Source organism: Juglans regia, chromosome 12 (genome assembly GCF_001411555.2).
Source record: "Juglans regia cultivar Chandler chromosome 12, Walnut 2.0, whole genome shotgun sequence".
Lineage (NCBI taxonomy): Eukaryota > Viridiplantae > Streptophyta > Magnoliopsida > Fagales > Juglandaceae > Juglans > Juglans regia.
Genome location: NC_049912.1, coordinates 1252920 through 1266946, shown reverse-complemented (window position 1 = coordinate 1266946; position 14027 = coordinate 1252920). Strand labels below are relative to the sequence as shown.

The window sequence follows — 14027 nt, the reverse complement described above, 5'->3', positions numbered from 1 at the left end:
GTGCAAGCCACGGACTCAAGCGTGGTCCACCATAGTATGCCAGAATACTATCAGCGGCTCCTCTTGCGGCCGCGGGACGTGGGGTCAGTGCACAACCTCGCACACATGGTTAAGTGTGTTGGCAAGTCAGATCAATCAATTAAATCAAATAAATTAGTCAGATCAGTCAATTAATTTAGATAAATCAGTCATGTACAGCATAAGCATTGGTATAAATAGTCATGAATTTAAACTTTTAGCATGAAAACTTTTATGAAAATCTTATGTTTATTATGTTTACGTTGTGATGGATTTCTTGTTGAGTCTTCGACTCATTTTAGTTTGTTTTCATGCTTTTAACCACCCAGGTGAGGATAATGAATACGAGCAGGCATGCCAGAATTAGAAGGAGCAGTTAGTTTTAGTTTTAGACTTTCTAAAAATAAAATTTACTTTTATGACATGAATTTATTTAGTTTATTTATTTAATGTTTTTGGAAGACATTTTATTAGACCTTTTTTTTCTACAAAATAAATTCTACTTTCATTTATGAAATATGAGATCTCTTGCCGGGTTTATTTTATGAAAAATATGTGACACTTCTTGCCTATGGGAATGAGGTGTTACAGAAACATTACAAGTTCTATTGTTATCATGGTTTTGTATTGTTTTGCTTTGTGCTGTAATTTTTGTGATGGTTTGAACGATAGTCATGTATGTCATGATTTGAATGATAATCATGTATCTCATGGGTTTGTATTGTTTTGTATCTATTCTTATCTTACAATTGTGGTGTTCTTGGTACTCCACCTAAATTGTGATATAAATCTTGAATTTAATTTCAGTTCCTCATTGAGCAAAAGGTGCTTGGAAGAACCAAATTTGGCATGTATTTGTAAATGCAAACAGTGTTGATATTGCCTATTTTTTCAAACTTTCTGAGATAATATGGACCAATAATGCTTTTATCATGAAGCATGCAAATGAATCTTATCGCCTTAATGTGTAATGTGTGTCCTTGCTATGCCATTTGGATTCATCCCAAAAAACCAAAATCAATGAAAACTCTTCAAAATCATGCAAAACATAGCTGCATCAACAAAACAAAGGACCAGACAAAGAGGTTGAGCAACTCTTAAAAATCCTTTCCTTTTTTGGTGAATAAGAACATAAATCCTTCAAAAGTATGAAATGGTAAAAACTCAGTACATTCCAAACTACAAAGTACATTCAGTATGAATGAAGCAGAAAATAACAAAACGAGAGTAACTAGAACATGAAGCTCAAGAACTTCATTTATGTTCAATCCAGGCTAGAAAAGTAAGAACAATCTGTTATACTAGTAGTGCAACATATCCAAGCATGGGGTGTCATGCTTGGTCCAATAAAAAATATATAGTTCAGAGTACAAGCCAAGTAAATTTAATGTGAATGAAGCAGAAAATAACGAAACGTAACTACAATATGAAGCTCTTCATTTCTGTTGCTAGTGGCTGCCTACATTTACAACTGTCCAAGACATTCAAGGGAACACTTCATGCAATCTTCGACCACACACTGTAAAGCCACTTTAACCAGAAGTTCCATCGTAGCCATATCATATTTTCCAGCCACGCTAGGTTCTATGATTTCTTCAATCAACGACTCCATCAGTAGATACTATTGTGGCTTGCAAATTGATGATTCCCAGATTCAACCAACGACTCCATTAGCATATACATTTTCATCTTGCATACGCCTTGTAAAATGCTTGGACATCCTCAACTTCATCAAATTCCTTTCCAATGAACGATTCAAAAAGTCCACTATTAGAAGTGGAAATGACATTGACTCCATCTCCATCTCCCATATTCACTTCATCTCCATCACCATCTCCCAAATTCATGCCATCTCTCATATTCAATCCATCTCCCATATTCACATCACATTGATTATCCATGGTTTCATCCTCAATAGTTTCATTTACAACTTGTAGACAATTTCTAGTCATTAGTATCTCAACATCATCACCATCCGAACTCCACCCAAAATCCTTCATCCCAACATAAAACAATGTAATCAATATTTAATCAATCCCTAAAAAACTAGAGAGTATAAAACAATGTAATCAATATTAAATTCATCCTTAAAACAATGTAATCAATCAGCTTGTGGTCGAGAGTGTTACTGAATTAGTTTTGCATCTTATTTCTTGATAATTGGAGCTCTAACGTGGATAATACTATATGCTTGAGGCAGTGTCAGTTTAATCTGATGGTTTCTTAAGGATGCATTTTCTGTGTGTGACAAAGTGTATAGAAATTGGAATGAAGTGATAGATATAGGCATAACACAGATTTTTCATTCTAGATTACAATTGGAAACAAGAGAAAACTAGAGAATAAAAAAACACAGACCATAATTTTGACTGATTCGTCATTGTGCAGCAGTGAGAAATCAAAGCCAAAAACCCTACAACAAAACACACAAAACACAGACCATTAAAATTTAGGGATTACAAAAAATTAGGGATTATAAGAAATTAGGAATATGAGAAAATCGGAGATTAAAGAAATTGGTACCTGAGGTCCTCCGACAGTGAAGTTGCGATATAGAGTTTCAGGGTCTTAATTTCGGGTTCTTGATCGAAGTAGAGAGAGGGAATGAGAGAGAGAGAGAGAGAGAGAGAGATTCTGATCTTTGTCTTGAGGTTTCCGCGAGGGAGATCGAAGAAGAGAGAGGGAAAGAGAGAGAGATTCTGAAGATCGATTTAGGATTTTTGTGAGGGAGAGGGAAGCAGACAGATTAAAGGAGAGAGAGAGAGAGAGAGAGAGAGAGAGAGAGAGAGAGAGAGAGAGAGAGAGCTTCACTATTCCAATTATGGTGTTCGGAGAAGGAATGAGAGAGATCGAGTACAAAGAGAGAGGTCGGTTATGGTGTTCGACTCGGGAAGGAGAGTCATTCAGCTCTAGCGGGAAAAGGAGAGAGCAGTGATCCCTGCTATGCGTGTTACATAGTATTAGATGGAACACCTACGTGACAACTTGTGATTCGTCTCCAATAAATGTCGTTTATAGGTGCCACCTGCCCGAAGAGGAACTGTTGAGAAAATATATAGTTTGGCCTTAAACATTGAAGTTCAAAAGATAATTTGGTGTCTATTTAGGTTTAACTATTTCATTAATTTATTTAGATTTATTTAGATGATATTGTTATATAAAAGGGTAAAGGGTTTGGGGTTTGTTAGAGCACTCCCAATGAATTTTTTATTCTATCCATTACAATACATCACCATAACTCACTTTTTTTTTTATTTTACATATTGACTTTTACAATATGTCATTCATCATCTTATCTATTTTTTCTCTATATCATTTAAATATTCTTCTTAAATATTTCATTTATACCAATAAATTTACAATATCCATATATTTTTTAATATTTGCAATTTGTTTTTATATACAATGTAAAATAATTTAGTCCTGTACACGTAAAATAAAAATATATAAGCCAAATAAAAATTAAAAATTAAATCAAAATATGAAAAAATTGGTTTAAAAATATTTTCAAAATATTTTTTAGAAGAAAATGAAATATATGTATTTTAAATGATGAATCATAAAAATAATTTGCTTACATGATAAAAATCAAAGTAAAAAAAAAAAATGAGGGAGTTGTATTTTCCCGTTACAGGATGAATAGTACCCGTTACATATAGCAGGTTACTGTAGCTAATTATATTTTCCAATTCCTTTTACATAATCGGTTGGAACTCCTTTTTAGAGCAATTCTTCAAATAATTTACATCTTTTGTATAATACAAAAGACATTGGGAGTGGTTTAAGGCTGCTACTTGGGGTTTTTCTTTTTTTCAAAAAAGAGATGAACCTTTTATTGACCAAATTATTCATTACAAATTTTTTCCTCTAAAGCAAGATTGCATCTCTCTCTTGGACCTTCTTCAATCCACACTAATTCCTCATTGTAATTAATAGCCAATTTGGCTAGTTGATGTGCTACTCTATTATCTTCTTGATAAGTATGCTGAATCTTTCATGCTGGTCTGTCTTTGAAAATTCTCTTTGCATCTCTTGCTAATTGCCCATACCATTAACAGTTCTCTTCTGTGTTTCTAATGGACTATCTAACCATATATACATTCCCTTCAAAAATCACGTTTGAGAAATTTAATTCTAAATACAACTTCATTGTCCTTCACAAAGTATTAAATTCAGCTATGATTGGATGACTTACAAAGGACTTACTCAAACAAAGAAAAGCTAGAATCTCCCACTCCCAATCACGGACAATGACTCTACACCCATCCTCTTGTTCCTTGAGTTATAACTAGCATCCCAATTCACCTTTAACACATTGTAAGATGGTTTCCTCCATCTAACTACTGATCTATTACTCTCAAACCCATTTTTGCATTAAATACTTCTCTGCTTGCGCTTGCTGAAATGCTTCAAGGTTCTCCACTGCTTGATGAACCACTGATCTTGGAGTTGGAAATCTCTTCTCAAAGATAAAGTTATTTCATCTCAACCATATGTTTCTCATTCTAATTCCAACAATTCTAAGTTTTCTACTGTAGACTCTTAACAATCTACTCCCATATTTGATGAAAAACTGCTACACTGCTCGACCACTTCTTAACTGGACTTAAATTTTTTGCCCATGCATCATTGAGGCCCTACAACTCCACAAAACATAGCATGTTGTCTTAGTAGGTAGTATATCTTTTACTGCCTTCCAGACAAAATTCTTAACCACCCCCGATACCTGCATCTTCCAAATTTCTTTCCAAAACACACTTTCACTTGTAAATTGAGAAGATTCACCTTCCAAATTTTTCCTGAGAGATGTATCCAGGATGATAGACACTTTTCATAGAGAAAATGTCTGCTTTAGTGTAGCCCCAAATCCTTCTTTCTTGAATCCCAGTTTTGCTTAGAAGGATGTTATACACTAATTCAGCCTCATCCACCCCCAAAATGTCTTTTATGAACTCAAATCTCTAAGAGCCATTTTTTGAATCAATTAATTCCCTCACTCGAGAACTTCTATTCAGAACTTTAATTAGAAATTGAATGCAAAAGGAGGAAGGTGTTGAAATTCATTTATTTCTCCATATGTTGATACCTTGTTCATTTCCAACCTTCCAAACTAGCCCCTCTTTAAGCAAACTTAGAGAGCCCCACAGACTCTTCCAGATCATAAATGGACCACAACCTAACTTTGCTTCCATTAGATTATCATTTCGGAAGTACTTTTCTTGAAAATTTTATGTGGTCAAAAAGTATGGGTTAGACATAAATCTCCAACATTGTTTAGCCATCATTGCCTTATTAAAACTCTTTAAACTGCAATCCTTCATTAGCTCTAGGTTCCCCCATCTTCGTCCAACTTTTCCAATGGATTTTTGTTCTCAATTTGCTTTTGCCCCCACTATAAACTTATCATCATAAAAGATATCTCATTAAGTAATCTTTTTGGTAGTTTGAAAACACTCATGCGATAAGTTGCAATGGCTTGGATGACGACCTTCAGTAAAATTTTCTTTCCAGTTTGAGATAGAAAAAATTCTTCCAGTTATTCAATCTTTGCCACACTCTAATATTTATGAGGTATTATATTTAGATCTCCTACCATGGTGGGCAAACCTAAACATTTCTCCATATTTCCACTAGCTCTGACACCCATTACCTCTAATATCGACTCTGCTCAGTATCACTAGCATTAGTACAGAACAATATTGATGTTTTCTGTTTGTTAAAGCACTGTCCAGAAGCTCTTTCATACTTACCGAGAACATTGTTGATCATTCTCCACTCCAGCAAAGTAGCCATACAAAAAATAATGCAATCATCTGTAAGCATAAGGTGATTGATCCGAGTCCCTTGTAACAAAAGCCCCTCTTATCTCCCCCTTTTGTTAGGCCACATTGATAAGAGTGCGCAATCCTTCAACACACAACAAAAATAGGTATGTAACATAAATCCCTCCTATCTCCTGTTGTAAAGCATTTCTTCTATCACTCGAGATGATAAAGACAAAAGACATGGTTCAATCACTTGTTTGGATGGCTTTGTAGATTTGAATATATTTTCGTAATGCATCTTGAAAATTCTCAATATCTCTTTGTCTTCCGCTACTCTGTTGTGCGAATCAATAACTTGCCTGGATTTATGGAACCTTTGCATAAAGTTTGAAATAGAAGCCCTTACTAGCCAATTCTGCTCGATAACATTTTCACAATCTTCCTCCTTAATCCAACTAGCTTCAAATCTGAACAACATGGCTCTTTTACTGACGTTTGACTGTTCATTATTCATTGACAGCAATATGGCCTATTATAAGAACTTCTCACTGTTAGAGTATCTACCCATAGTGACTTAAAGCAAGCTCTCCATTAAGAGTTAGCTACTTTTCTATCCAATCTTTCTTTAGTGAAAGTCTCATATGTGTGTTTGTTGCTCCAAGTAAATATGGTCCCTTTAAACCCAAGATCAGATAAGAAGTTATCTTCTAGAGTGTCTCTAAATTCTACCATTTGAGATTCACTTCTCAGTCTGCCTCCAACTTTCTCAGATTACAAAAGAATTTCAATGAAATATCCCGTGACACACCATACAGTGTTTTCAAATGGGTTTAATCTTTGCCAATAAATCCCAAGGTAAATTCCTCAAACCTGTCTCAGGGTGTCCATAAAAGCCATATAGTAACCATTTTACTGTAGAATTCTCATATTTGATCCAAGCATTTACATGCCACTGTAAAAAATGTTGGACTTCTCATTCTACTTCACATTTCCAAAATAGTGCCAACCCTCCTTTTCTCCCTATTGGATCAACCACAAAAACATTATTAAACCCTAACCTTCTCTTGAGAGCTTCAGCCTTCTTGGAGAGAAGTAGTGTTTCAATTAGAAAAACTACTTCAAACTGCTTGTCCTTTACCATATTGTAAAGGTTTTGAACTGTCTCGGGATTTTCAAGCTCTTGGAAGTTCTAACTAAGGAAAATAGGCGGGGCTGTCTAGCTGCCTTTGCCTTTGACTCTTCAAACACACAAACATCCCCTCCCTAATCATTTCTCCATTTTGCTCTAATTTGCAATAGTATCATCATCTTCAGTGAAAATTAGAGTGTGCTTATAAGAGTTTGGGTTGAACTAACTTACCTTTGCAGTAATCTTTATTCGAGCTCTTCTCTTCCACCTATTAGTTGGTGATGGCTTAGTGCTAGTTCGTTTGATTACTTCTATGTTTTTCCTTGCTGTTTAGTTTGAACCCATAGTGTCTTGTTTACAGGGGTTTAAAGTTCCTGGCCCAAGCCCAACAACATCTCCATCAGGCCCAATACTTCTTAACTTATTTCCTCTATCTCTGACCTCATCACTGTGCTCGATATCCTCTAGTCTATAACAATATTTTCTCTAATTTTCTCCTGCAATTTTCTCCTTATATCCTTCTAAAACTAATCCCATATTTTCAAATTCAAAAAAGCCTTCCATCCTCACATCACCCTTCGTGTTATCATCTTCACTGTTTTGATAGCCACAAATCTCGCCCATTTCCACTAATTTTCCTTAATTATCTCTTTTGTATGCTCCGCCGTCACCATTGGAGAAGATACCCAACTATCTTCATCGTGAAAATCCTTCAGAATGTTTCTATCTCTTTTGTTGCCAGAATTGTTGGCACTGGATTGAGCTCCACCTACTAATTTCCTTCGAAAGTTTGGCGCAACCCTTAACATGAACCGAATTAGATCCCCACCGTTGTGCGTTGCATCTATACTAAATCAGACTTTGGGCACCCTAACTAGCTTGCACAACACGGCTACAACGAAGCACATTCAATGCATTTTTTCTGGGTGAGAGGCACCCACATTTTCCTTCCTTACAAAGTAACTGTTTTACCTCTCACAATAATCTTCTCTAGATTAAGCTTAAATTTCACATGTAAATAGTTTCTTCGACCTACTCCATCTTCTTGTATATCTACCTCTATGACTCTTCCAATGGACCTTGCAATCTGACTCCCAATTTGAAAGTTCATGCACACCAAAGGCAGGTTGTGCATCTGAACCCAGAAAAATTCGTCATCAAAATTTAGCATATTTGGATGAATCATTCCATAAAAAAGCTTCAGGCTAAATAGAGAATTGTCAAATAGTCATGGGCGGCCCCCACTACTCGCAACTTATCCTCCTAAGTTGCAAAAGTAACTATGAACGTCCTTGATCGAATCTCTTGGAAAATCATCGTTTTGTCTACTTTCCATATCTTTGACATATTGTGCATACCACTTCTTTCCCAATCATTCGTTTCGAACACACCTTACCTACCCGACTCCGTTCTTCTTTCCTCTAACCTTCTCAAATTTGCCTTTAGAAATATTAACAGACTTGTTTTCATCATCAGTCAGTTTTAGTCGATCCCAAATCTATTCTAGTTCCTCCATGACCCCCTCTATAGTCACCAACGCAACCCGAGACTATTCCTTCTTCTCCATTGGAAAAAAGGATTGAAACAACTTCACCTCCTACTCCTCACTGAGAGCAATATCTGAAATCAAGTTGAGACAAAAAGAAAGATTAGCTGCTATTTGGTTTGATGAAATTTTTCAATGATGATAAGTATGGTTTGAAAAAAACTTGGTTGGTGCTCAAGTTAGATTTGAGAAATATAATTTTATCCACTATATTCAACTTCCTTGTACCGTGTATTATTTTAAGCGAGACCAGAAAATGATAGTTGGAAAATTTTTTTTTTATTTATAATTCATTTTAAATTATCTTCTCAACATCTTATGATGTGACATCAAATGATTAGCCCATAAGTTGAGTATAACAAATAGTCTCTAGTTATTTAAGAGAAATAATATTTACACTTTACAATCATAGAGTCTGCAAACTCAGCACACTCTTTAGAAAAAAAGGAGATAAATCTAATATTTACATGAAAAAAATTATATTTTTAATGACGAATCTCGCTTTTTAAAAGGGAATGCGTATGATTTGCACATTCTAGAATTGTATCTAGCATTACTCATTATTTAATAAACTTTTCTATTTGAAAGTTTTTACGCTATAGACAATTCACATGACATAATTTGATTTGAAAATTAAATTTTAAATCTTACAAATCAAATTATGTCATATAAATTATGTGTCGTATAAAGAATTCTTCTACTTGTGAACCGGTGTGCTTTTGATGTGTAAAGCAAATACTTTGTATTATTGACTTGATAAGACTTAAATTTTAAATTTGAAAAGCCCAGTGGGCTACCCATTGCTCATTCAAAAAGCATGCAAAATCCAAAATCTCTTAGGCCACATTTGAATTGTAAAATGAGATAGGATGAAATGAAATAATTTTAAATAAAAATTAAAAATTAAATAAAATATTATTAAAATATTTTTTTAATATTATTATTATTTTAAGATTTGAAAAAATTAAATTGTTTATTATATTTTGTGTAAAAATTTAAGAAAGTTATAATGATAAAATGATATTAGATAAAATAAAATGAAACAATTTCTATATCCAAACCATGAGGCCTTAATTGATATATATTAGAATCACGTACTTAGAAAAAAGGGAAAAAAAATCATGCAATAAGATTATAATCATATATAGCTGACTAGCTGAGGAGAGAAATAATAAAACCAAACGTACTTGACTTAATGATGATACAGATCTAGAAATGTTCCAATGCACAAACCTTACGATTATAACGTCAACTTCCTAGTGATTAAGGTGCAAATTTCAAGCAAAGTGTGTGTGTGGGGGTATATAAACTATAACAGTGAAGGAAGGTGGAGATCCATTATTTTAATTTGAGCTCTACCTTCCGGGACAACTACTTAATCATATAACACCTAATTAATTAGAAATTAAACCCTGGGATAGTCCCTTTACTTTTATCCTGTTCCATATATTTTTTTTAAATAAACGGGGTGCACCAGAACTTATCCAACGCACCCACCCACATGGTCTTTTCTGCTAACGTGGCACACTATGGTTCGTCAATTACAAACCTTCATTTCCTTTGGTTGGGGCCCACTAAATCCCATTTTCTCTTCGCGCCCCCTTTTCTTCCTATCAGTATCTCCATTCAACCAAACACCAAATAGTTTCAGACTCTCCCCGGTTTCTTCAGTCCCGTTGTTTTTGTCGACATCATCTTTGTCGGAATCAACCCCGTTGGCCTCAACGAACAATCCATGGCGGCTGGATCCACAGCTTCCTTGCCGCATTATGCGATTGACCTGATCTGTCCCCACCTTTAGATACCCAGTCAGAAATGCCACCAATTCGTCGCACTGCTGCTTCATTTGTGCCAGCTCCGAGCTTAGTATCTCGTTATTCTTCTTCAATTTCTCGTTTTCGCCTGATAAATCAGTCACCTGCGTTGTCTTCGACGTCTCCACCGACTCCGGATTCTTTGAATCCGGAGAAAAGGTAGAAGTTGACCCTAGGTCCTCGCCAGAGTCGGAGGTCGAACCGCCACCCGTAGATTTACCTACGACTGGAACCTGTGCTGGTGCTGAATTCACCGTTTTACGACGCCGAATCTGCGAGAGTAGATCTTTTTGCCCTCGCTTGAAGTTCTCGTTCGAAAACTCCCATTTGTCCGGCACGATCTTTCGAAAGCCCTACAAAACATTATACAAATAAAACTTTACGCAATTTGCATTTAAATTTCCCAAGCCGACAGATTAGAAAAACCAACGTGGCTTAAAAAAAGTTCATTCACCTGTACGATTAAAGAGGTTAATCTGAATAAAATATTATTAAAAAATATTTTTTAATATTATTTTTATTTTTAAATTTAAAAAAATTAAATTATTTATTTTATTTTATATAAGAATTTAAAAAATTATAATAATTAAATAAAATAAGATTAATTAAAAATTTTTCTAAAAACTGAAAATTAGATTATCTAAAGAATTCTGGAAAATTCTCCCTAAATGAGGAGGGTGGGGTCCGCTGAAAGAGCCCTCAACAACCCAACCCCATCTGTTTTGCAATTTGCAGTAAGAATAAGGACAAAATCGCAAAGGTTTGTTATGTTTGTAAATTGAGTTATTTTATTTTTAAGAAGACGCTAAAATCTTATTTGTAATATTTAAATATTTAAATTTATTTTTAAAATAAAATTATAACATATAAGTACTTTATCACTAATTTGAGAATATTTTTTACAAATTAGAACTACCAAAACAAAGTTTACTAAAAAATTTAGTATTATTTGATATTATTAAGAGTAATATTATCCACCATCTTTTTTATTATTTTTTTGTTATCATAGTATATAAGGAGTACAAATTATTTATTATATTTTATTTATATTTTATTAATTTAATACCACGTATGTCGAGACGAATAAATAACTAAGAAATTCTCTTAATCCTTGATCAACAACTCAAAACACTTTTTAAAGGACAGACAGATCACACATCTATGTATATTCTTGTCCGTAGATACCTACACAAACTTTATGTCATTATTAACAACTGGTTTGGATCCAGTTTTAATTAAAATTCAATACACTTGATGAATATCTAAATATAAGAGGGGTGATAAATAAGTATAGTTTATTATAATTATACAATTATAATCTTGATTAATACTTTTAAAGCATATATTTGGATGAGATGAGAAAATCTATTTTATCTCATCTGAGTTCAACATAAACTAATTTTTATTTTAAATATTTAATTTCTTTATCTAATTATTATAATTTTTTTAAATATTTAGTTTCGTTTATTTTTATAGATAAAATAAAATAAATTGAGATAAAAATTAAAAATTTAATAAAATATAATTAAAATATATTTTTTTAATATTATTTTTATTTTAAAATTTAAAAAAATTAAATTATTTATTTTATTTTATATGAAAATTTAAAAAAATTATAATTATTAAATGAGATAAAAATTTTTATAAAAGTGAACGAGTTAAACACAAAAAAATTTAATTTTTTTAAATTTTAAAATAAAAATAATATTTTAATTTTATAATATTTTTTTCTCATTCTTATTTTTTCAAATTTTATAAAATATTTTAACTTAAACTATTTTATTATTACTAACAAATAATTTTATTAGAAACTATTTCTCTTGGATTGAATAGATATTTAGCATCGGAACTCTTGAATCAATCTATCGGCCAGAAGATGTATAAAAATTTTTATGTAAAATAATTAAGGTATTCTATTGAATGGATTTTAATTCTTCAAGCAGTATTGTAACTATTGTTTATCTGTTTCAAAGGAGGGACATGATCAGGAGTGTTATTATTATAGGGATGAAAAGAAAAGATCAGAAGAGGAGATCATGAACTTACATATGTGTTAAGCTGGCGGACGAAGCTGGAGAAGTTGTTGTGTTTGAAACAGTAAGGCAGCAAATCCTTGGCGAAATCTGCAGTCTTCCACACCACAAAAGTGGTGCCGCTTTCACCCCAGGATATCACATCGTCCGTGCCCAGATCATCCACCAACTGATACGTCTTCGTCAGGAACGGCGCCGGAACTGACCTCTGTGCCATTTTGTCCTCCGGATTTTTCCCCTCACCGACCTACCTTTGAAATGACCTCCCTTAACCCGAAATAAAAAGAAAACCAAAAAAAAAAAAAAAAAAGAAAGACGCAAATCTGGAAAGGATCAATAAAATGAAAACGAGAACGATCCGATCGGTTTCCTACTACAGGGATTAGTTTTGTATTTTTGATCAGCAACTGAAAAGCAGGAGAGCGGTCAAGAACTCCCAGCCCCAACAGTAAAAACCTGAGAGCAAGAACCGAGAGTGAACCGGATTGTTGCTCCGATCAGATTCCATTGGTCAGCAACGAATCCAGTTCTTGGGATTGATGATTAGTTGAGAAAAATACCATAACTTCCAGAAAAAGCCCGGAGGTATTATTCTGCTTCAAAGTTCCGAGGGAGCTACACTTTTATAATAGGAGAGAGAGAAGGGGAAAACGAAGACGTGGGGTTGTAGACATCTGAGAAACGGCAGACAAAAGCCACAAAGCATACTGTTTTTCAAAGTTGGAAAAGGTCGAGAGAGAGAGAGAGAGAGAGAGGAGAATTCTGAAATGGGAATTGGTTGAATTCTAGACTTTCTGTCGCGAAGCTTCCAATACATTTCAAAAGGGATTTGGGGACGAGTGATATTTGAACGCGTGGATTGCACCGTTTTTACATTTTCCGAGAAGAAGAAGAAGAAGAAGAAGAAGAAGAACGAGCGGCTGGGCGGAACGGGTGAGCAGGCCTTTTATCTTCCCACCTACTACCTTCCAATTTTTAAATTGCTTCTTTTCATCGTTACTTGCATTGCATTTTCATGTCGTGTGATATGCATGTAGATAAGTCAAACCGATATTCCTAAAGTAGGTCCACTTATTTTCTTATTATTAATTTTAATCACACTTATTAAATAATAATCACGTAAAATATGACGCATAACAGATATAATTTGAATCACAAGTTTAAGGGCTAGTTTAGAAAATGAGATAAGGTAATAATTTTGAGTTTTAGAAAAAGAGAGAAAGTTGAATAAAAAATATTATATAATTAAAATATTATTAGAATATAATTTTATAATATTATTTTTTTTAGAGATTTAAAAAGTTGAATTATTTTTTATTTTTTATTTGAAAGTTTGAAAAAATTATAATAATTAATTTGAAAACTTTGTATTTAAATTATGTTTGGGAAGGAGATGATATGAGGATTTTGAGATGTGATCTATTTCTAAACAATCTCTAAAAATGCTATTTTTTATTAGAAAAACACAAAAAAATTAGTCCCAACTCTTTATCGTACCTAAATGTTAATAAAAATATTAAGAATATTTTAATTTGGGAAAGTACTTTTTAGTTAATGAATAATTCTATTTGAATATCTTAACTCTTAACATCACATATTATTTACAAGACATAATTTGATTAAAAAAAAATTAAAATTTAAATATTACATATCAAATTATGCGATATATATAGTGTATGTGGGTGTAAATACCTTCAAATAACATTACTCTATTTATTATGA

General features: G+C 33.2%; 1 protein-coding gene across 1 annotated transcript; it reads right to left on the bottom strand.

Moving 5' to 3' along the window:
* Window positions 1-9615: 9615 nt before the first annotated feature.
* On the bottom strand, window positions 9616-13247 carry LOC108985770 (heat shock factor protein HSF24-like). The gene is made up of 2 exons (XM_018958192.2): window positions 12319-13247; window positions 9616-10625 (listed from the first exon to the last, which is right to left on the bottom strand). Exons 1-2 carry the CDS (start codon window positions 12520-12522, stop codon window positions 9996-9998), a joined length of 834 nt encoding a protein of 277 aa, XP_018813737.1. The 5' UTR covers window positions 12523-13247; the 3' UTR covers window positions 9616-9995.
* Between the last annotated feature and the right edge of the window lie 780 nt (window positions 13248-14027).